Raw genomic sequence first — 25,399 nt, forward strand, 5'->3', positions numbered from 1 at the left:
CAAGAACAGAATTAATTTCTGAGAGTTTGAGAGCAAAACCATCAGGTTTAGGGCTGTAAAATGTTAATCTGTTTCTGACTTTCCCGAGAATTGTCTGAAATACTTTTGCCCACTCATAACTCGGGCGACTTCTTGTCAGATATTAGAGCTGGTTTTATGTGTGAGTACTGACAGAAGTAGTGCACAGCTTTTATCATAGCCAACTGGAAAAAAGCCTCAAAAATATAACTCCCAAACCTTTTTTTTGGTCCAAAACAATGTCAAAATCCCATGGAAGAAATGGGAGACAAGGCTGAGCCCTTGGTCATTTGTCCTAAGGTAGATAGGACATTCTTCACTGAAGATCCTGGTCAAGGCATCACACAGAGCCGCATCCAAAGTGCTGAGGAGTAAGCAAGCTTGGTCCTTTCCATTGCTCCCCTCCTGTTGCGGTGGAAAACATTTCTCCCAGCCTGCTCCAGATGGGAAGGCTTAGCCTTGATGACCAGTGGATTTTAGGGCCATGGTCAAGGCTCAACACCATACTCTCATCACCCTCTTGTCCTTCACTGATGCTTCTCCAAGCACAGGCATCCCCTTGCATCCCAAAAGGCGCAGGCTGACTGGATAGCTCCAGTGATGGAAAGTGATGTTGTTTCTGTGCCAACTGCAGTCTAGCCTTGGATTTCCTACTCTTTGCTCCTCTGTGACAAGATCAATTAGGGAACTCTTCAAAAATCAGTTGAGCAGGGAGTGCAAGTAGCCATGGGTGAATGGACGCAGACGCCTGAGACACGTAAACTGCACCTGAGAGCTTGTAGCAAGAGAAGTGGTTACCTCTGAGAGATGGGAGCCTTATCTGTAGGTGAGGGATGTTGACAGAGACTGCAGTAATTAGTTACTGTGAGTGGTGGTCACTTCATTTATCTTTTCTCAGCATAATAGGTGAAGTTTTAAAAAACATATGTGGCTGCATCTTTGAACGCTCTCACCTCGACTATATGGCTTTGCAATTGTTGTCCGCTAGGCTTGGTGTTGGGTGGAAAAATGGTTTTGGGGCCCTTCTCTTACTTAGTCGTAGGAAGCATCCCACGTTTGTTACTAGTGCGTGTACACTGCTCCCGGAGTTCCCTACTGCGATCCCAGCTTCACCCCCAAGTACGACCCTGCCAGAATCACTTATGTGCAGTGGAGCGAAAATGTGACTGATACAAATGTTGCAGCAGTGTATAAAATGCTAAATTATTCATGGTGCTTAAGCCCAGAAAATCCCAGGGCTGAACTGACATAATGAAAAACTCCAGGCAAAAAAAACCAACCAAACCCACCGTGGAAAGTCTTAGATTAAAAACAGTTGCAAACTTTAGAGTCAGACTGTATTATAGACTCTTAATCCCTTCTTCCTTTAAATGCCCCTCCTCATGCTGTACCCTGGGCTATCATAACCAACTACTTTAAATGTTGTTATCCACATCACTTTCCCGTGAACGGGGACCTAAGGCAAAGAAATGTCAGACGACTTGTCCTGGTTGGAAACAGAAGATCTGTAGTGGCAGCAGGATTTGCAGCTAGAGCTTCTCAAAACGAAGCCTTGACCATCTTAACCTGCTTCCTCCCTATGACGAATGAAATGATCGTCTGGAGGAGTTCGGTGGGCAAGCACAGGTGTGCACCGTTTCATACCAGAGCATCAGATGTACTGACAGGGCTGGTCTCCCAGCTCGCCTGGGACCTCTGTGGGCTACTGTCATAGATTTATTTCTTTATCACAACGAACCTCAGTTTTCACCCATCTATGACACAGAGGGCCCTGGGTGCTAAATCTTGCCCTGGATCACTTTCATCTCTGGAGTTTTCTGGTGAAAGACCTACAAACCAAAATATTAATGCGGGAGCACAACTTTGTCTGAGAATTTAAGCAGCTGAATGGACCACGATGTGCTGCTTAATTCGTGGAGGATTTTAACAGAGATGCGCTGGGCCCGATATGTAGTGTTATAACTGAAACAGGTAGATGTAAAGATCAACAGATCAGTTAAAAGGAGAACTGGACCAAGTGGTAAAAAAAATACAACTAGAAGCTTAGGGAATTCAGACTGTTAAGCAGTCTGTTTCCAGATTTTTCTGTCATTTTGCTTGATCCTGAAAACATTGTTCAACAGCTGATTTCAGGTTTCCTTTTGCACTTTATTATCACTTTTATTGTGGAAAACTGATTTTAAAAAAAAATCAAAACAGAACAATTTAAACAGTGTTGTGTTGGTTTCTGTATATGTCAAAACATATTTCCATTTGAAACATATTTTTGACAAAGCAGTTCGTGCTTGTTTGAAAAACATTTTGAATAAAGATGTTCAAGCTGCTTTAGTCACTTTGCCTTTTGCTTGGAGGGTAAACTAGGCTTTCAAAGCTGTTGGGTGTTCCCTTTTGCCCTGGAGGCATACAGGAACTGCAGGAGAAGGATCTGATTTGCAATCTCATTGGGAGTTGAAAAGGTTCCTCAGGATCCCATCAGGACCTGCAGCAAATGAAGGAAAACACTGTTTCCTTGCTGACATCCTTTGCTTTACAGAGTACTAAACAGCCGTGGTGGCTGCATTAGGGACCCCAGCTTTATTTGTCAATTAATGAGTGTCTGTAACTTGATATTTCATTTTTCCTAGACTGTACCCTCATCACGCAAGTGCTCTCAACAACTTGGGGACGTTGACCAAAGACGTGGTGGAGGCAAAGGACTATTACAGACGGGCCCTTCAGTTAAACCCTCAGCACAATCGAGCTCTCTTCAATCTCGGCAACCTGCTCAAGTAAGTTGAATGCAGAACTGGCATCAAGGAAATTCACATTCTCTCTACATACATCACTGAAGTACTGTTTTCTGCCAGCTGTTGAAGGAATGGCATTATTTCTTATTGCTGGCCAAGTGTGCTGACACAAAGGCGAGACTTAGTTTGGATATACTATGATGCTGTCTGCCACCTCACGTCAGGTGCTGTTTACGATTGTGTTTCAGCTGGAGGGAATTCACTTTTTCCAAATCAGGCATCAAAACATGAGGTCCCTAAACCCAATTAGTGACGAGAGGTGGAGAGGTGTAAGCCTTTTCAGTGGAGCAAGCCAAGCTGTTCAAAGGCAGGCATCTGATGCAGATCTAATAAACAGCACAGACCCAGTACATTCCTCTCTGCAAGTTCCCGCTTCTCCTCGTTAGCTGTATGGGAGGTCAATGCACAGCTTAGGCATAAGCATCTGAGATGCTCAGAGCAGCAGAAGGTTCATCCCATGGCAGAGGGGGTGGGTCTGGATTTGAGGGAAAGCTGACTTACGTCCCTATACTGTTACTCTGCTGAGCAAGAAAGCATGTTAATCAGCTCATAATTTCACTCATTGTTATTTAAAGTGTCAGCCTTTAGCAAGGAGAATAGCAGACGATCATAATAATGCAAATTAATTTGCCTAACCATATCTAAAGACTGAATGTAAATCTACACAAGAAGCTTTGCCAGTATGATAAGATCTGCTAGGAGTGGAATTAAAAAAATAAAAAATCTCTATTCCTGCGTTACTATTTTACACCAGCAAAAAACCCCTTGTTTTTGTGAGGATAGCATGTTATTTGCTGACAGAACTGCATAAACTGCAGCAGTTAAAGTACATTTTTGCTGATATAAACTGCACCTATTTTGCTAGTAATAGGTCGCTGGTAAATCTTTTAGAGCAGATTGAGCTTCAGTGTTGGGCTGGTTTTAAAGTGGCACTGTCTCATCAAAACATACTTTATCTCTCTGGTTCTGAAATGTTACTTTGAGTGTGAGTTTATATGACAGATATTAAGTGTATTGATGAAGTTCTGCCTGGTCCATTCAGTAGTGGAGAAGTTATCAGAATAGTATTACAAGTAAACCTGATGGTTTGGGGTTAGAATGTGGCAGCTGAGTAATTGTTAAATAGAAGGTAAGTGACTGCTTTACTGGAAATACTCACAAGAAAGGAAAATGGTAAAGACAGTCTTACTACAAAAGAAATCGAAGGTCTTTGTATTATTCATCAGATTTGGTTGATTGAAATTAATCTTAGGTGGCAACGCTGTTTAAAAATACATATTGTCCTTTTAATCCATCATGTTTGCCTTAGTTGTTATTCTCTGTGATATTTTTTCTAAAATATAAAATATTAATACAAAAGGATGTAAGCCAGAAGCAGCGCCAGGACATCCCATGTCAATGACACTTAAATCTGGCCTGTTGAGCTCTTATGACCCAGCAGATGGGTAGAAACTGGATTTGTTGCACTGGCAAAGCACAAAGGAGACGTGGAAAAATCTCTTAGAACTGCTCTTTGTTTTGTGTGTATGTCATGTTTTTTCTAATGTGATAGTTAAGATATTGTGTGTCCTTTTTGACTGTATGTGCTCTGCATCCTTCTGTGTTGCCATATATTTGCAGTATGTTAAAGGTGAGTGATACTTCTGCTAAACTCGTTAAAAGAAAGCGCTCGGGTTCAACCTGCCCTTTTCCCACATCCATTTGCTCCCATTTTCTAAACTTTTTTTAGGCTTCCAAAACAACCTGGTGCATCTGGACACACAAATAGTATTAATTATAATGGAAACTGGGTCTCCTCATCTCCCTAGTCAGCTTTAAAAAACCTGCTAAAAAAATAGGTATAGTTCATGGTGGAGGGATTAGCACATATGTACAGCAGATGCTGCGCAGGCAGATCCTATATGAATGTCTCCCCTAAAACACTAGCCCAACCCCCTTTGCGAGGACCTTTCCTGGATCATCCATCAACTTAGCAGAGATCGTCAGCCATGCTGGAGCCTGAGGTGACTTGTGAGGTGACCAGACAGGAACGAGGTAGAGATTGCAAGCTCCCCCTTCCTACAACTTTGTCTTTATTTATGTTTTAAACCTGGCTCTCCAAATTATCCTTTCATATATATATATGTATATAGGGCAACCAGTGTTAGGCAGACACTAAATGCTAGTATAATCTAAGTAATAAATGAAAATCTGCAGAATATTACAGGCAGATATTACTTTCTAGCTGTGCTATGAGACATTATGAAGAGTGTTTTGATTTTTAAACATATGGCAGAGAGAGGATAAATGGTCAAGCCACAAAAGCACTTTCTGTCCTCTTTGCAGAGGCTTCAGTGCATGGTGCAGATCAGGAAGAGCCTTATCTGAGACGCTTAAGGCATGTCCAGTGGCAGCACTACTTGTACTGAGACACGTAACGAAACCGTCTGGCACGGAGAACTCCCAATTGAATTCTGCCGAGTTCCTTATACCCACCCCTGCTCATAGTGTGGAAATCTGATAGCGGATATTAGATTTCACCACCTCTGGAGTGCTGAGAAAGGGTAACTCCAGGATTTTGGAAGGATGGGTTTGCTGTTCCTGTATGGGAATCTGCCTCTCGATATTCCCTGTAAATAAGCTCTCTATTTAAGCATCCATTGCTTGTGATTTAAGCTTTAGTAAAAATCTGGTTTGAGGACCACAGGGTGGAATTCTTAAGGTTTTTTTCTGTGGAAGTCCTAGAAGAAAAAGGATGTTTCCATTTTTTGTTTGCACATAATGAAGACAGCTATGTGCCAGAAGATGAATGTTCTCAGGAAGCATTGCAGGGTAATGGCTGAATAAGCCTCTGGTTTTGTTTACATATCCTAAAATAAAGTTGTATGTCATAATTTTCTTGCCTAATATAAATATTGGAGAGTAGATAATTAAACAATGAGAACAGATTTCTTAGTTAAAGTAGACCCAAAATATGGCCTACCTAAAAGTGAGAAATCTCTTTCTTGGCTTTCGTGGTCCGTGATCAGTGACACAGATCAGCTAGATACGGCTTTCTTGTGTTTTGTTTTGAAGTTTCCCATTATATAAATACTTAACTCCTCTATAGGGATTCAGTTTTATTGAGATACAGCTTGAAAAACTGAGATAAATATCATTCAGAATACCTCACAAATTTATAGCCTGTGGGATATTCTGTAAAGAGACAAGAAGTAAAATATTAAGAACATTTGAAGTAAATATTTATCTCGGCTTTCTGTTGCAGGAAGAATGGGAGAGAACTTATTTGTGGTACCTAAAGCACTCCAATATTCAGTACACGATTTCTTAGGAAGAAAAGCCTCATAACTCTTACGTACTTTTGAGAATGTTATGGCTGCGTTTTAAAGGGGAAAGTGAAATGCCTAGAAACAACATCCACTCAAATCTTGAGTTTATTCAAAGGACTGATTGTCTTCTGAATGTAGAGTAACACAAAAGGTGTCCTCTGCATCTGTTACCATGATTTAGTCCACGTTTAGCAAACCCGTCTATTCAGAGGAAGGAGGACTGTCTGCCCTCTCCGATACAGACTTCTGGATATGTGTGTATGTGAATGTGCTGACACAGGCTTGTGTAACTGTCTGAAGATGCTGAAAAACATCAGATAGATATTACGTATATTGAGATTTAAGATCTTTCAGAGAATTAAATGTTCCTCGCTTCCATTCAAAGAAGCAAACTGAGTGATAAATGTTCAGTGATACTGCATCTGGCTTTCTGGATGGTCTCTGATTAGGATACTCTGCACTGCATGAAGTGCTGTAGTTATCCGTCAGTATCACATAAACATTGTAGCCTGTTTATAAAAAAGACCCAACCTCCGGCAGTGCCAAATTTACAGTAGATTAAAAAAGTAACGGGTTGGAACAGACCTGTGGAGATCATTTGGCCAAGCCTGCTGCTCAGAGCAAGTTGAATTGGATCAGGTTGCTCAGGGCTGTGTCCAGCTGAATCTTGAACACCTCCAGCACAGAAATGCCACAATCTCTCTGTGAAAACTATTCCAGTGTTTGATCACCCTCGTGGTGAAAAGTATTTTTCCTTATATCTAATCAGAATTTCCCATGATGCAACTTGCATCTGTTGCCTCTTGTCCTGTCACCATGCACCTCTGAGAAGAGTTTGGCTATGGCTTCTCTGTGTCCTCCAACCAGGTAGTTGCAGGCAGCGCTGAAGTCACCCCTGAGCCTTCTCTTCACCAGGCTGCACAGACACAGCTCGCTCAGCTTCTCCTCAATGCAACGGGTGCTCTAGCCCTGACATTCTTCAGTGGCCCTCTGTTGGGCTTCCTCTAGTAAGTCCATGCCTTTCTTGCACTGGAGAGCCCAACTCTAGACAGACATTGCTCCAGATGTGGTCTCACAAGTATCGTATAAAGGAGATGGATCACTTCCCTGAACCCACTGTTGGCCGTCTTTGCCACATAGGGTACATTGCTGGCCAATGGTCAACTTGTTGTCCAGCAGGACCCCAGTCATCCCCCAGTCTGTGCTTGTGCGTGGGGTTATCCCACTGTAGGTGCAGGACTTGCATTTGCTTTTGTTGAACTTCATGAGGTTCCCGTCAGACCTGGTCCCTCTGAAGAGCAGCCCTGCCTTGCAGTGTATTGCCCACTCCCCCACTTTGGTGTCATCCACGAAGCATAGCTAAATGGCAAAGGAGTGCATCTAAGTTATCTGAATCAGTTTTAAACCAGGGAGTCGAACAAGCTTAGAGGCTTCCTTTCAGACAGGCAAAGTTCGACAATGCAGGGTCCCCCTGGATTACAGTGTGAAACCAAGATGAGATGTTCAGAACAGTTGTGGAGCCCTTGCTGAGTTCTGTGTTTCTGGCTTCAATGCAGCCAAACTACCTTCACAAAATAAAACAGATCTTGAAAGTTAAAAAGTCCTCTAGAGCACTAATTCCTAGGGTACTCTTTCTGTTGCAAATGAAATTTGCTGCGGCGCTAACAGCCCACACACGGCCCTGTGCATCACCAGACTTCTGCGGGGTGGTTTAAGCTGATGCTTCCCCAACTGTGGGGCACTTGCTAAAACATGGAAGAGATGCTCCTGGTGGAAGGAGCTGTTTCTTGCTCTCGGCTTGAGCACGCTGATTGTAGAGGGGAGGCTGGGAGCTCAAGTGGAAGAGAGAGTCAGGAGAGGGCATTGTAAGGCAAGATAATTTGGGAAAAAATTGGATTAAGTGATCATAGACTCCTTGTGTCAGTTGAATTTGTTCCTCTCTCTGTCATAGCGAAGGTATACATTACCTAACTTTTCCTGCTCCAGATCCCCAGTTTATGGTAAATTAGTGTATTGGACTGTTCTTCCAATGCTCTGTGCTCTCCCAAATTGCAGGACATTTATATAAGCAACAGCCTCTATCCTGCAAAGCGTTGGCCTTCATCCAGGAAAGCACTTCAGCCAGTAATTAATTTTCAACTTGCATACATAAAAGTTAAGTACGCGTTTAAGTGCTTGGCCAGAGCACTTGGTATCTTGCAGGCCTGAGCCCACTGAGAAACTACTGGATCTGGTTCTTTTAATGTAATTCGGTCTGTCACATAAAAAGATGCCATAATCTTTCCCTCTTTACACCCACTTTCAGGAGACAAACATTGTTCTTGGATCAAACGAAAAAAAAAAAGGCCATTTTGAAAAAAAAAGAGTAATTAAGAGAGCTGCCCCATGTTCAGAGTGCATGCTTGTGGTTAATGGGAACTTTTATTGCTGCTGAGTGGATCACTTAATCCTTTTATTTCTGTAGCTGGCATTTCCTACATTTTTTTTGCCAAACATCAATACCTTTATAAAGCAGTCATCTGGTTTTGATTTATAAAAATGTGTCATGGAACTCCAGCCAAGGGATCCAAAAGTTTTATAAATTGACAAGCTAGCTAGTCTTTAATTAGGAGTGTAGGAGAAAAATGGTTCTTTATTTGTTTTTGCTTCATTCGTGTAATTTATATGGAACACCACTGGAAAAAGAAAAAGACTAGCACAACTGGTTTTACTTAGCTTAATGCACAGGCAAAATATTCTTCCAGTTACACAACTAGAAAGGGAAAAAATCTGCAAAGCCACATACATTATCAGCTGAAATTTGCACCTTATAAACAAGATCCGGTTACCAGACCATGTCACTCAGATGAAATCTAAGGCCAAAGCAGCAAGGTGTTCACATATTTTCTGTGTCCAAGAGCCCTTTGTTTCTTTTTGTCAGCCCTGCTATTCGTATTCTTTGTACAGGCAGCACAAGGACAATGTTGTTCCAAGTCCAGCTAAACATCCTTAGATGTTTGTTCAGGAAACCTTCTCAGTTTTCCAAGGAAAGCAATGCAGAGCGATACTGGAGAAACTGTAGCTCAAATAAATAAAAGTCCTTACATCTTTGTTCAGGAAACCTTTTCTGTTTTCCATGGCAATAAATGCAGAGCAATGCTGGGGAAAAAAACCTAGCTCCTCAGCGTAGCCATCTCTCAGTTGTCTCTGTTCATAATCCTTAGGATCCGAAGAACAGACTCCCGTAGCCTAATGATTGACTTGCTAGGGAATTATTTAGAGATCCCAAGCAGATTTAACTTAGCAGTATTTTAATTTCAAAGTATTAATTTAACTAAGTCATAAGTGGATCTGTAACAGCACTCGTTGGCTAGGAACATGCAAAGACTCTGTGGTTATTTTTAAGGAAATGCAAATGTTTTGGTGTTTCCAACCTACTGATGTGAGAGCAGGATTGGTGAGAGCAAATGTCCTGTTCCCAGGTCAGTCAGTGCCTCAGTGACATGACTGGGGCCACATCTCCAGAAGGTGACTGCAAACCCGGTGTTACCCCAACAGCATCCCTTCCCATAGAGCATGCGACTTCCCAAGGACATCTCTGGGAGGGTCTTGTGCAGTACTTCATGCCTGCAGATGCTTTTGCCGTTTTGTTCTTCATGTGTCTTCAACTCCTGATGGAATGAATGGGGCAGAATTTGATGTATTTGCCATAAAGAGAAATATCGAGAGGAGATGTAAAGTAGGACTGGGGAAGTTTACAAACTCTGGTGGTTATGACTCAACAGACAGAGCATGTGGCCTGTACTGCTTGCCTGATCGCCAAAATAAAATACTTTTTTTTGCTCTTCAGTGTGTGCGGTTAGGAATGCACTGTTTTGGGGGTGTTTTATCTTCACTGGGATCACTCGTAATGCTCTGTATGACAGTCACCAGAATAGCAGACCAAACATCAGATTCATTAAAGCCTATATCCTCCCAACTCCTGAGAATAACATATGGAAACGGTGATGGGCCAAGGAGATAGATGCTGGGTATGCACACTGTGGAGAGGAGGCGCGAGTGAATCATTTAGCCTTTGTTGAAATGGTCAAGCTGGGGACTTTCACATCTCTTTAAAGCAGTTAATCGGTGGGATGACCTCAACATATGCTTACAGGAACGTTTCTTTCTTTTTTTGCCCTCCTTCCCTGTCCTGCAGGTCCCAAGGGAAGAAGGAGGAAGCTGTAATCTTACTGCGGGACTCCATTAAGTATGGTCCAGAGTTCGCAGATGCTTACTCAAGCCTAGCCTCGCTGCTAGCCGAACAGGTAATGGGCATCACTCGAGTTCTTGTGCCTTCTGCATGTGTGTATGCACCGCTGTTGCAGCCGCAACCGCAACACTTCCTGCGCATCCCAATGGAGCACCCTGGCCTTGCACACATGCGGTGGCAGGCGTGGGTCCGCGGCTGTCTGCAGAGTGCTGTCGGGCTGCTTTAGAGATTACTTTTTCAGGATAGGAGGCAACTCATTCGCAGTGAGTAATTACACCCACATGATGGGGCTCTGAATTAAATCACTGTTGAAAGCTGTGAGTAAATATCCTCTCTGCAGCTCCCTGCATCTATGGCGAAGTCTTAATCCATCGCACCTTGAATGTTGTGACAGCAGAATAGGCGAGTGCTTCCCCCTCAGACACACACGCCTACCTAGGTAACCTTGAGATTTCATAATAAATCACCCCAAAGCTAGGAAATGTCAGAAACCAGGTGGCCTCTACAGCCCCAATTCTGCCCCTTGCATGCACGCATCGGGATATCGCCCTTAATTACCATGGTAGATGATCATGTACAGGAGGTGGGAAGGCTCGCTAGCTTTATGTTGCTCTTAATGAGCAGCTGTTCAATATTTTATTTAACCTCATTGTTCAATATCTGCCCCCAGGCCTTATTTACTGCACATGGCCCAGGCTGCACTCTGGAGGCAAGATTACTCATTTCCTCTCAGGCGTGTTCCCCGTGCTCATTACTCGGGGCTCTCCCTACTCTCTGTAGTTAGGTAATTTATTTCTACAAAGTCCCTGTGAGGTGAAATATTGTCCCCATGGAAGAAGAGGGAAATTGAGACACAAAATGCTTGAGTTTAGAAGAAGCCACAGAGCGTAGGTGCCCATGTGGAGAACAGCAAGCCCTTCTTTTTGCCATGTCTGCAGCACCAGATGAGGGATGCTGTGCTTCGAGCGTTGCTCCGACAGACTGTTGCCAAAACCAGTGGCCCCAGTCTGGGGCTACAGGGGTGGGTGACGAGGTCTTCATAACTGCACAGCTCCAGCACACCTCTGCAAACCTTTCAAAAACTGTTTTTTTTCTCCCCCAAGTTTCAGATCTAACTGTTCTGTAGCACGGGGTGCTAAAGCTTTTTTAAAAATGTTGCCAAATGCAAACACAGACAAAGCAGAAGAGTATCATCTTTCACTGTTTTCCATTAATCTGGTTACTGAAATCTTCTCTCTGTAAGGGAAGTGGATTAATTTCAGCAAAACTATAAGCAAAGGTCTTGTTCTGATTTAGGCTTCTTTAGTGATGTAGGCACTCTGCAAAATTCACCTATGGTGTATATATTGAAATGACTGGATGGGTGGATGAGGGGAGGGCAGTGGATGTTGTCTACCTTGACTTTGGCAAGGCTTTCGACACTGTCTCCCACGTCATCCTCACAGGCAAGCTTAGGAATTGTGGGTTAGATGAATGGACAGTGGGGTGGATTGAGAACTGGCTAACAGATAGAGCTCAGAGGGTTGTGGCTAGTGGTGCAGAGTCTAGTTGGAGGTCAGTAACGAGTGATGTCTCTCAGGGGTCAGTACTGGGTCCAGTCCTGTACAATATATTCATCAGTGATCTGGATGAAGGGATAGAGTGTACCATCAGCAAGTTTGCTGATGACACAAAACTGGGAGGGGTGGCTGACACACCAGAAGACTGTGCTGCTTTACAGCGTGACCTGGACAGGCTGGAGAGTTGGGCAGAGAGAAACCCTATGAAATTCAACAAGGGTAGGTGTAGGATACTGCATCTGGGGAGGAATAACCCCATGCACCAGTACAGGTTGGGGGCTGACCTCCTGGAGACCAGCTCTGTGGAAAGGGACCTGGGAGAGCTGGTGGACAACAGGATGACCATGAGCCAGCAATGTGCCCTGGCGGCCAGGAAGGCGAATGGCATCCTGGGGTGCATCAAGAAGAGTGTGGCCAGTAGGTTGAGGGAGGTCATGCTCGCCCTCTACTCTGTCCTGGTGAGGCCGCATCTGGAGTACCGTGTCCAGTTCTGGGCTCCCCAGTTCAAGAAAGACAGAGATCTGCTGGAGAGGGTCCAGGAAAGGGCTACAAAGATGATTAGGGGATTAGAACATCTCTCATATGAGGAAAGGCTGAGGGACTTGGGTCTCTTTAGTCTAGAGAAAAGAAGATTGAGGGGGGATCTTATTAATGCTTACAAATACTTAAAGGGAGGATGCCAGGGGGATGGGAGCAGTCTTTTTTTAGTGGTGCTGAGTGAGAGGACGAGGAGTAATGGGCACAAGCTTGAACATAGGAAGTTCCATCTTAACATGAGGAGGAACTTCTTTACTTTGAGGGTGGCAGAGCACTGGCATAGGCTGCCCAGAGAGGTTGTGGAGTCTCCCACTCTGGAGACATTCAAAACCCACCTGGACGCTGTCCTGTGCAACCTGTTGTAGGTGACCCTGCTCTGGCGGGGGGGGTTGGACTGGATGATCTCCAGAGGTCCCTTCCAACCCTAACCATTCTGTGATTCTGTGATGTATGGGTTACTGAAACGTGCTTTTTTATTTTCCCTTTTAAGTGACATTAAAACATTAGAATATTATCAATGTCAGCTGCAGGAACCTAGAAATATAGCATATGAATTGAAAGAAGAACCTTATTGAATGGGAACTGTGTTTTGAATAAGCCCGTCAATGAAGAGTCTCCTGCAAGTATAGGAAATGAGTCCTCTGCAGTAATACCTGCTTTTAATATTAATTGAAATTATTAATTAGAACCATCGATTGTAAGGTCAACAGAGCAATAAAACCATTATAGAGTCCCAGGACCTTCTGCCCAAAGCAAATGCCATTAGTAAGTCCAGCAATAATTCATCTACTTTTACATATAGATTATTCATCGTTTTGTGACTTGACTAAGTGGTAGGGAAAATAGATAGTTAATACAATTTCCTTAGACAACAGTGATTTCCTGCAGACTTTTAACACCTTCTCATGTTCAGCCGCAGCAGATAACTACCTGGTCGTGCAGCCCCTGCCTCGCACACCCATCCTAATGACCACAGTAGGGGCTGTCCTACAAATACGTGGCTGTGGGCTGCAGAATCACAGCCTAATGCTGTGTGCTTGCTGGAAGGGTACGGGCAGCAATTTTGGCATCTTCAGCCCAAAGGATGATGACAGGACCCCATTTTTCACTTTAGAGTTTTCCTCTTTGTCCAAGCAATAGTTTCCAAAATGGCTAAAAGTCACAAACCTGTTTTCCTGTCTACTTGTAGCCCTGTTGGGGCATCTGTGATGCCAGGCAGTACGCAGTGGACTGCATGGACAGCATCGCTGTGGAGCTTTGGGGAAGGGAGCATGAACTGGTTCCCTCTTGCTGGGATGTGATAGAAAAGGGCTGAAGTGCCAGAAGCAGCACATTCAAATAACTTGCAGGAGGCGACTGTGCCCATGGCAAACTGCTGCTCCTCCAGCTTTGCGCTAAGGCTATGGAGGAGGGAAACGTGGTCAGCTGGTCAGTCCCACACAGCCTGTTTCCCACTATCTTAAAGGCAGTGAATCCGAAACAGGGCTTATGGGTCCTTTCATCCCACAGCTGTAAAAAAATGCTCATGAGAGGAATATCTCATGTGCAGGGGAATTAGCCTGTATCTCAGTGTAATTGCCCTTTTCTCTCCTTGATAGTTGGTTCTGAAGCCAGAGCTGACATGGAAGAAACCACCACCACATTGTGTAAAACAGTTTGGCTTGTTTGTGCCTTTTATAAATGCTTGCCCTTCTTACTGCTCTTTCTGCTTGGTATCTTAACTTGGTCGCAATGTATTGTTTGCCTTGTTTTCCATGACCACTGCAGTGGTGCTGATATCAGAAAAAAAAACATTTTTGTTTGCCATTCCCACACCACTCCTGTAGCACTGCTTCCCCAGGATTTGCTCTGAAACACTTGAGCAGCACCTTCCTCCCAGCTCTTGCAGTTTCATCAGCCATCTCGTGCTACTTGATGGCTCTTTTCAGGCCCTAGTTTCTGGATTCAAGTGATTTTGTGTGTGTGTGTGTAATAATATCAGGCTACACTAAGAAGAAGGAGAAACTTTTTAACCCGCATAGCTACAGAGGAGAGCCCACTCAGACATAACCAGACTGAAAAACTGAACCATAAAAAAAACAGACTTAAAAACCCTGGAGTTCAACTGGGAGGTTCTCACATGCATAATTTTTTTAATATCATAAAAATCTCATACATTTTTTAAGGCAATCTTCTGAATTTTGTGAGGTTGATGAATGTTTCATGAAGGTCTGGGAGGGGCATTATTAACTGTTAATGAGAATCAAGCCTTGATGAACTTACAGCATTTCTCCCAAGAAGAGGAGAGGCTTTGAGGGAGAAAGCTCTGGCACAAAAAGCTGAGCTCACCCTTCCCAATTTCTGAATTTGCTTAATGCAAACACTTTGTTAGAGAAATCATCCCAGACTCTGCGCTGAAGCTGAGGTATGCAGGGTCAGGATGTTAGGTGCCAAAAAAGCAGTGCAACCATGATAAAAATGCTAAAAGTGCTCAATATCAGTAAGCGTGAATGTTTTGACATGGGACGCTGCTAATCCAGTTTAACACAGTCCTTCCTGGCTTTAAAGATCAGGTTTGTGATCAGTAAATAAAATGAAGAAAACTGACATATATGCACACAAAGCCACATTCCTTGGCTGAAAATTAAACTTAGAGGAAAAGGAATTAATACAGAAACCTTCGAAAATGTGCTTGTTAATGTCTCAGTGACACAGATGCTTTCTCAAAAAAAAATTGATCTTCATTTTAGTCAGTTCTGACAGTCGCTATACTTTTCCTGACCCCGCAGGATAATGATGTCAAATTCACATAAATATATCCAAAATGTCCGAAGTCAAGCGCTTTTTAAAAATGTGTTTCTGTGTTTTATCACACACTATCTTTTCAGCTGGCTGACCTTTATCATGCAAATGTGAAAGCACTTAACCACAACAAACCTTGTGCTTTCATCAAGTCATAGTCTTCCAATGCGATTAATTCCAGCTCTCTAGCTCTGAAATAGGAGGTGAGAAAGAAGTCCACACATCTAAGCAGCTAGAGAGCAAAAGCTGCCGTCAGGTGCACCCTTTAAATCCAGAGAAAGCCCCAGAGTCTCTGGGATTTGCAGGACTTGGAGTAGAGGAGAGTCCACAGCTGGGAATGGACCCACCTCTCATTTCAACGTGGATTCAACTGCTGAGCAGGAGATCAGCATTGGTGGCTCCAGACCTTCCTCGGCGGAGACCCAGGCAACTGATTTCCCTTAGGAGTGTGATCAGGAGGCCGTGGGGTTTGTTGCCGTAGGGCTGTGCCACTTCACAGAAGAGGAGGAGTTGGAAGAAGCGTCTTTGGTGCTGGAGGCTTGCCTGACACCCCTCTGCTCCATGCTTGTTTCTGCTGTGCACAGCCTCCATCCACAAATGCACCCAACAGCGAGGCTCTGAGGTTAGGGGGGAAGGATGCCAGTGATACCCCGTGCTAGCGAGCGTGCAGGCAGCGGGCACACGCTGTCTGACTGGAGAGAAATGGAAACCTTATTAAGTTGCTATTTGATCCAAACAAGACACCTTATGTTAATTTCAGGACCGGGCTGCCCGTAGCTCAGGCTAGACAGAGCCTAGCCAGTGGGGACACTTTCCATAGGCAGGGTGTTCCCAAAGAAAACATCTGTATTTTCCAGAAACGCTCAGCACCAACAAACCACCTTGAAATCTGTGCAGAACGTAAGAGCTCAGCACATCTGGGAATCGGTGCAGTGGCACGTCCCGTCAATCCCAGTGAGCTACATCTCGCATGTTGACAACGCCTGTTTTTTATCTGTATCTGTGAGATTTTCCCCACTCTTTCATTGCCCCCATCCTCCTCCAGCTTCCCCTCATGCCCCTAAATGAGCTTCCCGCCCCCAGCCGTCATGCACGCCAAGCTTTCGTTCCTTGTGTTTTTCCTGCTGCTTAGGAAACGAACAGCAGAGCTCCGGAGGGGACAAGTTAGCCAGCAAGATGCTCATTAAACAAATAAATTAAAATATATCAGCTCCCAGATGACAGATACTTCTCAATAGAACCACCACAACCCCCATCGCTCTGTGCTTCCCAGTGGAATGCATGCCCAGCTGGGGCTCGCTGATGTTGCACACAAGTCATCTTTTCCAGCTGTTATTTTTTTTTTCATAGGTAGATCCAATTGGGAAGGTATGGGGGAAAGCTCCCTGAATTGCTGTGGGGTACCAGACGGCAAGTATATCGCATCCATCATGGGGTAAAATTTTGGCCTCCTAGAAGGCAGGGTGAGCTGGTGCCCCGAGCTCCCTGTGCGGCTAGGGAGTTGTCACAAAATGCAGGTATGCGGCAAATGGTGCTGACACCCATTCTGCCACAGCTAAGAAATCTCCTTCTCTTTTCAGGAACGGCTTAAGGAAGCAGAGGAGGTCTATAAAGCTGGCATAGAAAATTGTCCAGAGAGCTCCGATCTGCATAACAACTACGGTGTTTTCTTGGTTGATACCGGTAAGTGAGAAGGAGCCAGGGATTTTCCCTCTATGCCTTATCTGCTTTGATTTGTTTTATTCACCAGTACACACCTAAAAGGGTATCAAAAGCTTCCAAAGCAATAGCTATGCCTCCACTGTAGCTTGGAAATAAATATCCCCATGCTGCTGAGATGGCACAGTGTACTGAAATCTGTAATCACTGCAGACACTGTGCGGCAATGGCATTCAGCCTGGCTGGTTCCTTCAGTGTTTCTCACCATCTTCGCACAGGCAGTTGTCCTCTTCAATTTGAGCTTGGCAGCACCCTGGCAATTCTCCAGGAAAGCGTGGCCACATCAAACCAAATCCGAGGCACACAAGTGGATCGTCATGGTCTTTGGAGCACTTGCAGCTCTACTTGGTGACAAAGCAGCTCTTTGTAAAGGTTGAGCACCATCACTATAAAAACAAACATGGCTTTTAAACCACAATCATCTGTGAAAACAAAGCCTAAGATACTGTGGGGTGAATTGATTTCTCAGGAGCTCCATAATGACATCCAAAGCCTTTATTTTATGGGCTCCCGGTTCCCATCCAACTTCCCTGGACTCAGGCACTTCCTGGCATCCACATAACAACAACAACAAAAAATGGCCACTGCAATCGCTGCCTTTTATTGACAGCTTTATAAGCAAGGCCAAGTTTGACAAATGACTAGTGGAAACCAAAGTACTCTCGCAGTCCAATCCCTCCAGAACAGAGCTGAGACTCAGTGATGAAATATTGTAGGCTTAAAGTGTGTTGTTGCTACCCATTCTGCCCCTTTTGCACTGTGCCTGGCTCAGTGGTGCTTGGGAAGAAAGGACGATGGTGTCCATCACTCTGCAGCTGGCTGTCCTATCTCTGAGCTGATGCTCAGCCACTGCTCTTCTGTAGTACCAGTGCAAAATACATATGAAGCCAAAATGAGTATTCATAATCAAAAAAGGCATCATGGCATTAAGGACAGAGGTTGACATTCTCAATTTGTGCCCTGGCAAAATTCAAGCTTGCAAATAATAAAGATTCCCAGTAATTTCACTCTGACGTTGTACTCATCTTTGTTTCCCAACCCAGATAAACTGCCGTATTCCTGCCAAAAACCGTGGTTCAAACACAGTGCAGTGCACTTTGTATTTTTTGCACTTGTATATTCTGCCAAAGCCAAACCTAACTTTTCCTGGTTTACTCCTACACTGCCCTGCACACAAACAACAGGAAAAAAACCCAAACCACTGACTTTTGATACTTCAGGCGCAATGTGTAAATAGTCCTCCTGGAGACATGACAAGGCGTGAAGGAAGTGGCTGGTAGCGAGCCCGTCGCAGGCTGCGCTCTTCCCCGGGGGACACAGGGAGATGCTGGGAAGCACCACTCCAATTAACTTGCAGGATTTTGTGCAACAAGCCTCCAGCAAGTGTCAGCTCTGGGGAGCTGTAACTCTAGACAACTCTGCAGTGGTCATAGACACTCAGCGTTGTCTCCCTTAACGATGCGCATTACCCCCGTGTGTTGAGCAGGAGAGGCACTGGCTGACTTACGGACTGAGGTGTGTGCCCAGCTGCTTCCCAGGATGGTTTGTAGATACGATTTTCACAAACATCTGCCTGCTCAGCGGTGGGAAAAGATTGAGGCTGCTGCTGGATGTTTTGAAAAAGTCCTACCCTGAAACATACAGTCATTGGCCCTGTGTGAATCTTAAGTACTTCTGAATCTCCCGTCCCTCCTCTCTCCTGTAAAGGAGACGCCAACAAGTGTCAGTGTTACTTTGATGTTGCATAGATAGTCTCAAGAAAACCAAACTAGATCTGAAGAGCTATGTAAATAAAATTCCCACGGCAGCACGTTCAGTGCCCCAACACGTGCAGGCTGTTTTCAAGTTCTGCTTTCTGGCTAGAAATGGAATTAAATACATTGTGAAGCAATTTGGCTTAAAAAATGCCAATACTCAAAAGCTTTGTTGGTGGACAAAGCTCCACGAGTATCGGTTTTCATCAGGAGATTATCTGGTCCAGAGTGTGCAAACCAATTAAATGAGCACTGGCATTAAAAATATAATTTCACGTTGCTGAAATGCTGGAACTTTATACTGTGCCCCATTAACTTAATTAGTAGGTAGTCAGGAGGCCCTGCCTGAGGAAAGCACTGCAAGATCCTTGTTGGGGAAAGCCATTATTTAGCTAAATAAAAATACACTATTAGAAATAGAGCTTTAGGCTTTGGGGCTTGTGGTCTGGCACACCTTTCTTTTTGCATGGTGTTGTATTTTGTTGCGGTGCTCGGTGATGTCATGGACTGCGGGACCTTGAACGGGTAGACGTTTTCGCACAGCGGAGCAGTGCCACCCAATGGCTCCTCTGCAACACAGAGATGGTGCTTACATGTTCCAAATAGGCACCTGGACACCTCTGGTCTGGGATTTATTGCCCCGAGGTGGGAGTTAGCTGGTCACCGGCGGCTGCTCCCATTCCTCTTGAGCGACGCATGGTGACTGAGCAGGGCCAGCGCGACAGCGGTGGAGGGGACAGTCTCTGTCTGGAAAGAGCTGAAACTATTCGCAGGTCTGGTGGGGTTGTGGGGCATACTGGGTGGCTTCTTCTCCATTTCTCCATTGCCCATGTCTCCAGTGGGCCAGGGTGGAAAGATGCTCTCCCGGGAGGTGGGACACGCACTGCAGCCCCCTCTCTGGGGTGGGCTCTGTCCTTAACATGGGGGTGCACCCCCGGCCCCGCAGCATGATTGGAGGGTGCTTTCAGTCAGCAGTCTTCTTCTGGTGACTGTACCCTCGACTTGCAAAAACCCACCCCTAGAAAAACCTATTTCTCAGGATCGTCTCTGGATACTGGAGCTTAAATCTTAATTTGGACGGCAGTTTTTTAATCTCTAGAAAGGCTGAGGCGGGATTTCTTTCTCAAAATGGTTCCCACACACAGAGCAATAGCTGAAGGAACATCTGGGGCATTACCACGTGCTGAATTTGTGATGGGATTTTTCTGAGGCAACAGTTTAATGGTTGCTTTCCTCTCCAGGGGCTCCCGAGCAAGCCGCGTCCCACTACCGGCAGGCCATCCGCCTGAGCCCCGCTCACCACGTGGCCATGGTGAACCTGGGCAGGCTTCACCGCTCCCTGGGACAGAACAAGGAGGCTGAAGTGTGGTACAAGCGGTAAGAATTTGGGGTGCGAGACAGAGGTTTCCCTCCTCAACTTGTACAGCTTGTGTCTCTAAAGCACCTCTGATACGTGAATCTGTCAGTGTATGTTTGGGTTTTCCTCCATTCCTTCTCCATCTTTTTGAAACCAGATTTACCTTTGCTTATTTGGCTATTTTTTGGGAAAGCCTGGAGAGGCAGCATGGACTCAGGCAGTGTTGACTTCCCAGGGCCCCACGATGGACACACTGCTGCTTTTGGCTGGGGGATACTCTTAATAACAAAGCCAGAGGTTTCAGTGTCATGAGTAGGTTGTTAGCACCAGTAGCAGCCATAACTGCTGCGCAGCCCAGCACCAAACCCTTGGCACCATCAGGAACTCAGGCCCTTTCCAGCAACGTGCCAGTAGACACGCTCTGACTCACAGTATGTAGTAGGGTGGACCATCTAATTTTTTTTTGCCTCCTTTTTGGCATCCTGATATGCGCTCACGCTTCCTGGGCTCTGCCACCATCAGCCATCCCCACCCCTGCTGCATGCTCACGTGCACTTTGGAGGTGGCCCACTGTCCTTCTCAGGTGGCCAGAGGGATTGCTGCTGTGGGCACGCTCATCCCTCCCCGGGATGTAAAATTTGTGCTCCCCGGGGTGGGATGAACATGCCATGCACAGGTCAGCGCTTCACTGCTCCATCCCAGCACAAGCCACACCTCAGTCTTCCGCTTTGATCCCCGCATCACCTGGAAGCATCTCTTTTTCCCAAATTCCAGGGCACTGAAGGTATCCCGAAAGGCTGAAATCCTGTCCCCGCTGGGGGCTCTGTATTACAACACGGGACGGTATGAAGAAGCGTTGCAGGTTTACAGAGAAGCGGCATCGCTACAGCCTTCAAACAAAGAGATCCGACTGGCACTGGTGAGTGTGGAGCGAGCTCAACTCCAAAAGTGGAGCGGGAGGACTGTGTTATGCTGTGGACTGTGAATGCTGCCCAAGGCTCAGAGCTTGGTTCTACCTCCACGCTGGCCGTCCAGCGACCATCTCTCCCGTCCTCCTTGTTTCCTCCTCACCCCTCCTGACCTCAGACCTATGTCTCAGCCGCTGCCTTCCCAGCTGAGCAGGACTTGGCATAGAGAAAATCTGACCCACCCCTTACTTGCTAGGAAGGGTGAGTCCTGCCTTTTCTTGAGGTGCCTCTTAACACCACCAGCAGGCGAAGCAGGAGCCCAGCACCAGCCGCTGGGTGCAACATCATGTATTAAAAGAGGGCTGAGCTTTTTAAGATCATAACCCTTTATTATGTGGTTCTATAGGCTCAGGTTTTAGCAATGATGGGGCGGACGAAGGAAGCCGAGAAGATGACAAACCATATACTCAACGAGGATGCAGAGTGTCTGGAGTGCTACCGTCTTCTGTCAGCCATCTACAGCAAACAGGAGCACTATCCCAAGGTACTGTGGCCATGGGTTACCCTTGTCCCAAGGACTTACATGCAGAGCTCAGGTTGAATTTTACATTCCATCTCTCCAGAATGGGGCGGACGAAGGAAGCCGACCAGTAGATTTATTTTTTCACTAAAACCTTCTGTTTATGTAGGTACTGGGACTGAAACTAAGCAATGGAGTTTTCTTACCCCTTACTGCTCCTTTTGCTGTCAGACCCACTGCCCATCAGCCACAGGCATCTAAAATACTCATTTCCACAGGTGTTAACAATGTGGGACAGACAAGGGTCGGAGGAAGATGACTGTTACGCTGGGAGGCCCTAGGGGTGAGAAGAGCATAAGAAGTGGAAAGGCGCAGAATACAGTAACGTAATGTCCTCTTGCTTTTTCACAGGCACTTGAAGCTATAGAAAAAGCTCTTCAGCTAAAACCAAAGGATCCAAAAGTCATATCAGAGCTCTTTTTCACTAAAGGAAACCAGCTGAGAGAACAGAATCTCCTTGACAAGGCTTTCGAGGTATGACTGCTCTAAGCCCTAGGGATAGTTTTGTAGGTTAAAAGATAGCATTAGCTCATTGCATCTAACACTCCCTGGTGCGTGCACCCAGGCTGTTGGCCTTGAGAGATCAGCAGTTCACCGGTGGTACAGCTAAAGCTATGGGGCAGCTAACTTTGCCAGACTTAGTTGCAACTTTTTTTTTCCCATTCTTGCGTGGAAATACAGCTCCCTTCTCTGAGAGGTTAAGTACAGAGTCGTGGTGGGATTATGGAGGAGCCTAGGCCTCTTCTCATCGACCAGACCCTTGGTCCATCCAGGCCCAGCCCCTCTTCCTGGTGGTGGCCAACTCCAGGTGGCTCAGCTGCAAGCCTGGGGACCTGTGAGAGCCCACCACATTGTTACATCTCACCTCATTACCTAATAGCTGAGAGATTGGCTTATGCTATGGAGCAGGAGGCTTGATAGCTCAGAAATTACGTTAGCATTAAATAATCACACAGAATATTGTTGTTGGGACAGTTCTGAATATTCTCAGTATCTCTAGAGGTGTCTAATCCTGGTTTGAATCCTTCCCTGTCGTGCCACCATAAAAACGGTGCTGTTTGACATAGTCCAGAGCATCCTCGTTGCTGCTTCTCCCATTCACAGTGGCAGAAGCAGTGGGGAGGGGTGGCATTGTCCTCAGGTCGTTGTAAAACCTCCATGCAGGTGGCTGTAGCAGCACCAAATTAAAGGCTTGCAGATAAGGAGCTTCACAGCCCACACGTAGCTTGTGGGTGGCAGGCACCTGCCCAGGGAAATGACCCTGGTGTGCAGGAGACCTCAGTGGTGCAGGGTGGCAGGGAGAGGGTCACAGGGGTTGGTGTGGCTCCTCGTGCAGCGCCGTGGGCAGGGAAAACCTGTGAGATGAGCTCAGCGGTGAAGCAGTATGTTATGTCACCTCTGCTGTAAAGAAACTGAAATTCAGTTTGTGCATTGTATATGAGAGGAATTGGAAAACATATTTTAAATGGATTCAGGGGGAGAGGAAACTTAGTTTCTCTTTCCCCTCCAGCAGTGCTTTTGTTTGAAGATTCATACTCTTAACCTAAATGTTTCATATTTATGTAGAGCTATAAACGGGCTGTGGAGCTCAACCCAGACCAAGCGCAGGCCTGGATGAATATGGGAGGCATTGAGCACATCAAGGTAACGGCAATTTTGCTTTTCCTTAAGCTGTCAACTGCAGAGACTACTACTCAGGGCAGAAAGCTAGATTTGTTTCAGACTGCCAAGAGATGCATATTTGTGAACAGTGTCCCCAACATATTTTACCCAAAAAGGCAGAAAGTCTGTCCACCCCAACTAGAATTTCCCAACCAGGTTGCTTGGGAATATGTATCCTGGAATGCAAATCCCGTATTTGTAAGAGGGCAGGCTGTAAGGAGCAACATGCCCATCTCTAAAGTTTTCCTGCTTCAGTTGTTGACCTACCTTAAAAAATGTCACCGTGAGTCGACTTTTAAGATTCCTCTCTACCTAATTAATTTAATAAAGATGTTTAATGCAGAATACTGGCATGAAATTATGGAAATAGACAGCCCACCCTGTGTTTGCTTATCTTTTTGAATACTTTAGCATATCGTTATGATTGGGGTCTTAAAGAGTCACATTGTGTGATATCTTCAAGCTATCCTATCACTGAGTAAAATTAACTCTTCTGGTACAACATAACAGAAAAATGTAAATCTATTTCTTGCCGTGTGTTTGATCAAATTTAGGCTAATGGCACTTGGTGATCCATCTCATAATGAAGAAATATTCCCGTTACCTAACAGTATTAAGGTTTATAAACTCTTTTTCCTTTGTATTACAGTCTTCACCGTTCCCAAGTAATTAACTTGCTATGTCAGGGAACGCGAATGAGATCTGACACTCATTTTCTTTGTAGGGAAGCTACATCACTGCCCGTGGCTACTATGAGAAAGCCTTACAGCTGGTTCCAAACAGCAAGTTGCTGAAGGAGAATCTGGCCAAACTGGATCGCTTGGAGAAACGGTTTCAGGAAGTCCAGGAGAAAGACCAAACATAGCATTCAGTCACCAGTGGAAAGAAACTCATGCCCCTTGGAGAAAAGTATGGTGAAGCCTATTGCTTGAAGCAATGCTGAAGGAACTTTGATAGGACTCAGAATTATGGAAGGCAGCTTTTAAATGCATGCTTATGTTTGACCAAAGTTACAGGAGACACTCAGCTCCTGTGGGACATGCTGGAGAATGAATGAAAACCTTCCTTTAATCAAGATTTCTGTTTAGGCTGAACCCATTTTAATCACACCAGGAGTGTGGGTGGGACACGTACCTTCAATATCTTGGTTATCACTGGGGAAACCGTGGAGACAAAGCACTCATCCATTGCAGTGAGGGTGAAGTAGCACCTCCTGTTACTCAACACGTGCTCACCTCGTCCACGTAAAGTACCACTGATGGGCTTCACTGCAAGTGCTGCCAGATCCTTCTGAGCCAGGAAAGATGGTCATAGTGGTTGCATAAAAAAGTTTCAAGTGGTTAATGCTGAGGAAATGGTGGCCGCTTTTACAACTCTGAATGTGATTTGAAAATTATTCTAAAGAAAGGGAAAACAGTATCTAAATATCAACCTAGAAGGATGATTCTACAAGTAGGACAAATGATCCTTTGAGGGAAAACCTCACCTGAATGGTTTACTAATAAGATAGTCATTTTGTAATAATTCGGGTTCATGATGTCAGTATTGTCAAATGTCATATGGCTTTACCCTTTGCCCTCTCCCTCCAGGCCAAATAATTACTACTCTGAAAAAAATGGAAGCATCCAAAGGCAATGGGAAGCTCTAGGATTACTTGTCCTCCTGTCCAGTCCCCAGTAAAAAAAAAAACAAACAACCAATCTGATCAATATAGGAGGTAAAGTAAAGCTACAGAGAGATTAGGGAAGATTTCCTAGGCTGGAAAGGTACTAAGGAGGCTTTTTTATGGGTGTGCAGGGACAAAGCCCATTTATCATGGTGATAACACTGACAAAACTCTTTGTCAAAGTGTTCTCATCCCTTCCCCCGAAAGATACAGAAAATGACCTATAGCTGATCAGTAATAAATCTATATTTTTAAATACTGAAGTGGGAAAAAAAAATCTCTTCAGAATTGGGGCTTTTATTTTTGAGCTTTATTTATTTAACTTATAGTAATAAAATAATTAATATATTTTCTCTGTTTTATACAAATTGGGCAGTATTCTTCACAGCTGGCTACATGGCTGGGCATTGTGATTTGTATGGTCTGAAGTTACAAAAAAGCAGGACCACCGAGGCGTGCTTGAATAACCCCCTAAGGACGTTCCTAAAGCAAATGGCTGCAGAGCACATTGGACCAAACTGCCACTGCAGTAA

General features: G+C 45.0%; 1 protein-coding gene across 1 annotated transcript in view; it reads left to right on the plus strand.

Moving 5' to 3' along the window:
- The window catches only part of TMTC1 (transmembrane and tetratricopeptide repeat containing 1), a 134,870-nt gene extending 109,993 nt beyond the window's left edge, over positions 1 to 24,877 (plus strand). Inside the window, exons 11-19 of the mRNA XM_009883633.1 lie at positions 2,643 to 2,786; positions 10,290 to 10,398; positions 16,801 to 16,903; positions 19,935 to 20,070; positions 20,825 to 20,969; positions 21,365 to 21,502; positions 21,890 to 22,012; positions 23,105 to 23,182; positions 23,925 to 24,877. Coding sequence (XP_009881935.1) covers positions 2,643 to 2,786; positions 10,290 to 10,398; positions 16,801 to 16,903; positions 19,935 to 20,070; positions 20,825 to 20,969; positions 21,365 to 21,502; positions 21,890 to 22,012; positions 23,105 to 23,182; positions 23,925 to 24,065 — 1,117 coding nt within the window. The 3' untranslated portion in view covers positions 24,066 to 24,877. The remainder of the gene's footprint in view (positions 1 to 2,642; positions 2,787 to 10,289; positions 10,399 to 16,800; positions 16,904 to 19,934; positions 20,071 to 20,824; positions 20,970 to 21,364; positions 21,503 to 21,889; positions 22,013 to 23,104; positions 23,183 to 23,924) is intronic.
- The last annotated feature ends 522 nt before the right edge of the window (positions 24,878 to 25,399 follow it).

The sequence above is a fragment of the Charadrius vociferus genome, unplaced genomic scaffold (assembly GCF_000708025.1).
Source record: "Charadrius vociferus isolate BGI_N301 unplaced genomic scaffold, ASM70802v2 scaffold304, whole genome shotgun sequence".
NCBI classification, from domain to species: Eukaryota; Metazoa; Chordata; class Aves; order Charadriiformes; family Charadriidae; genus Charadrius; species Charadrius vociferus.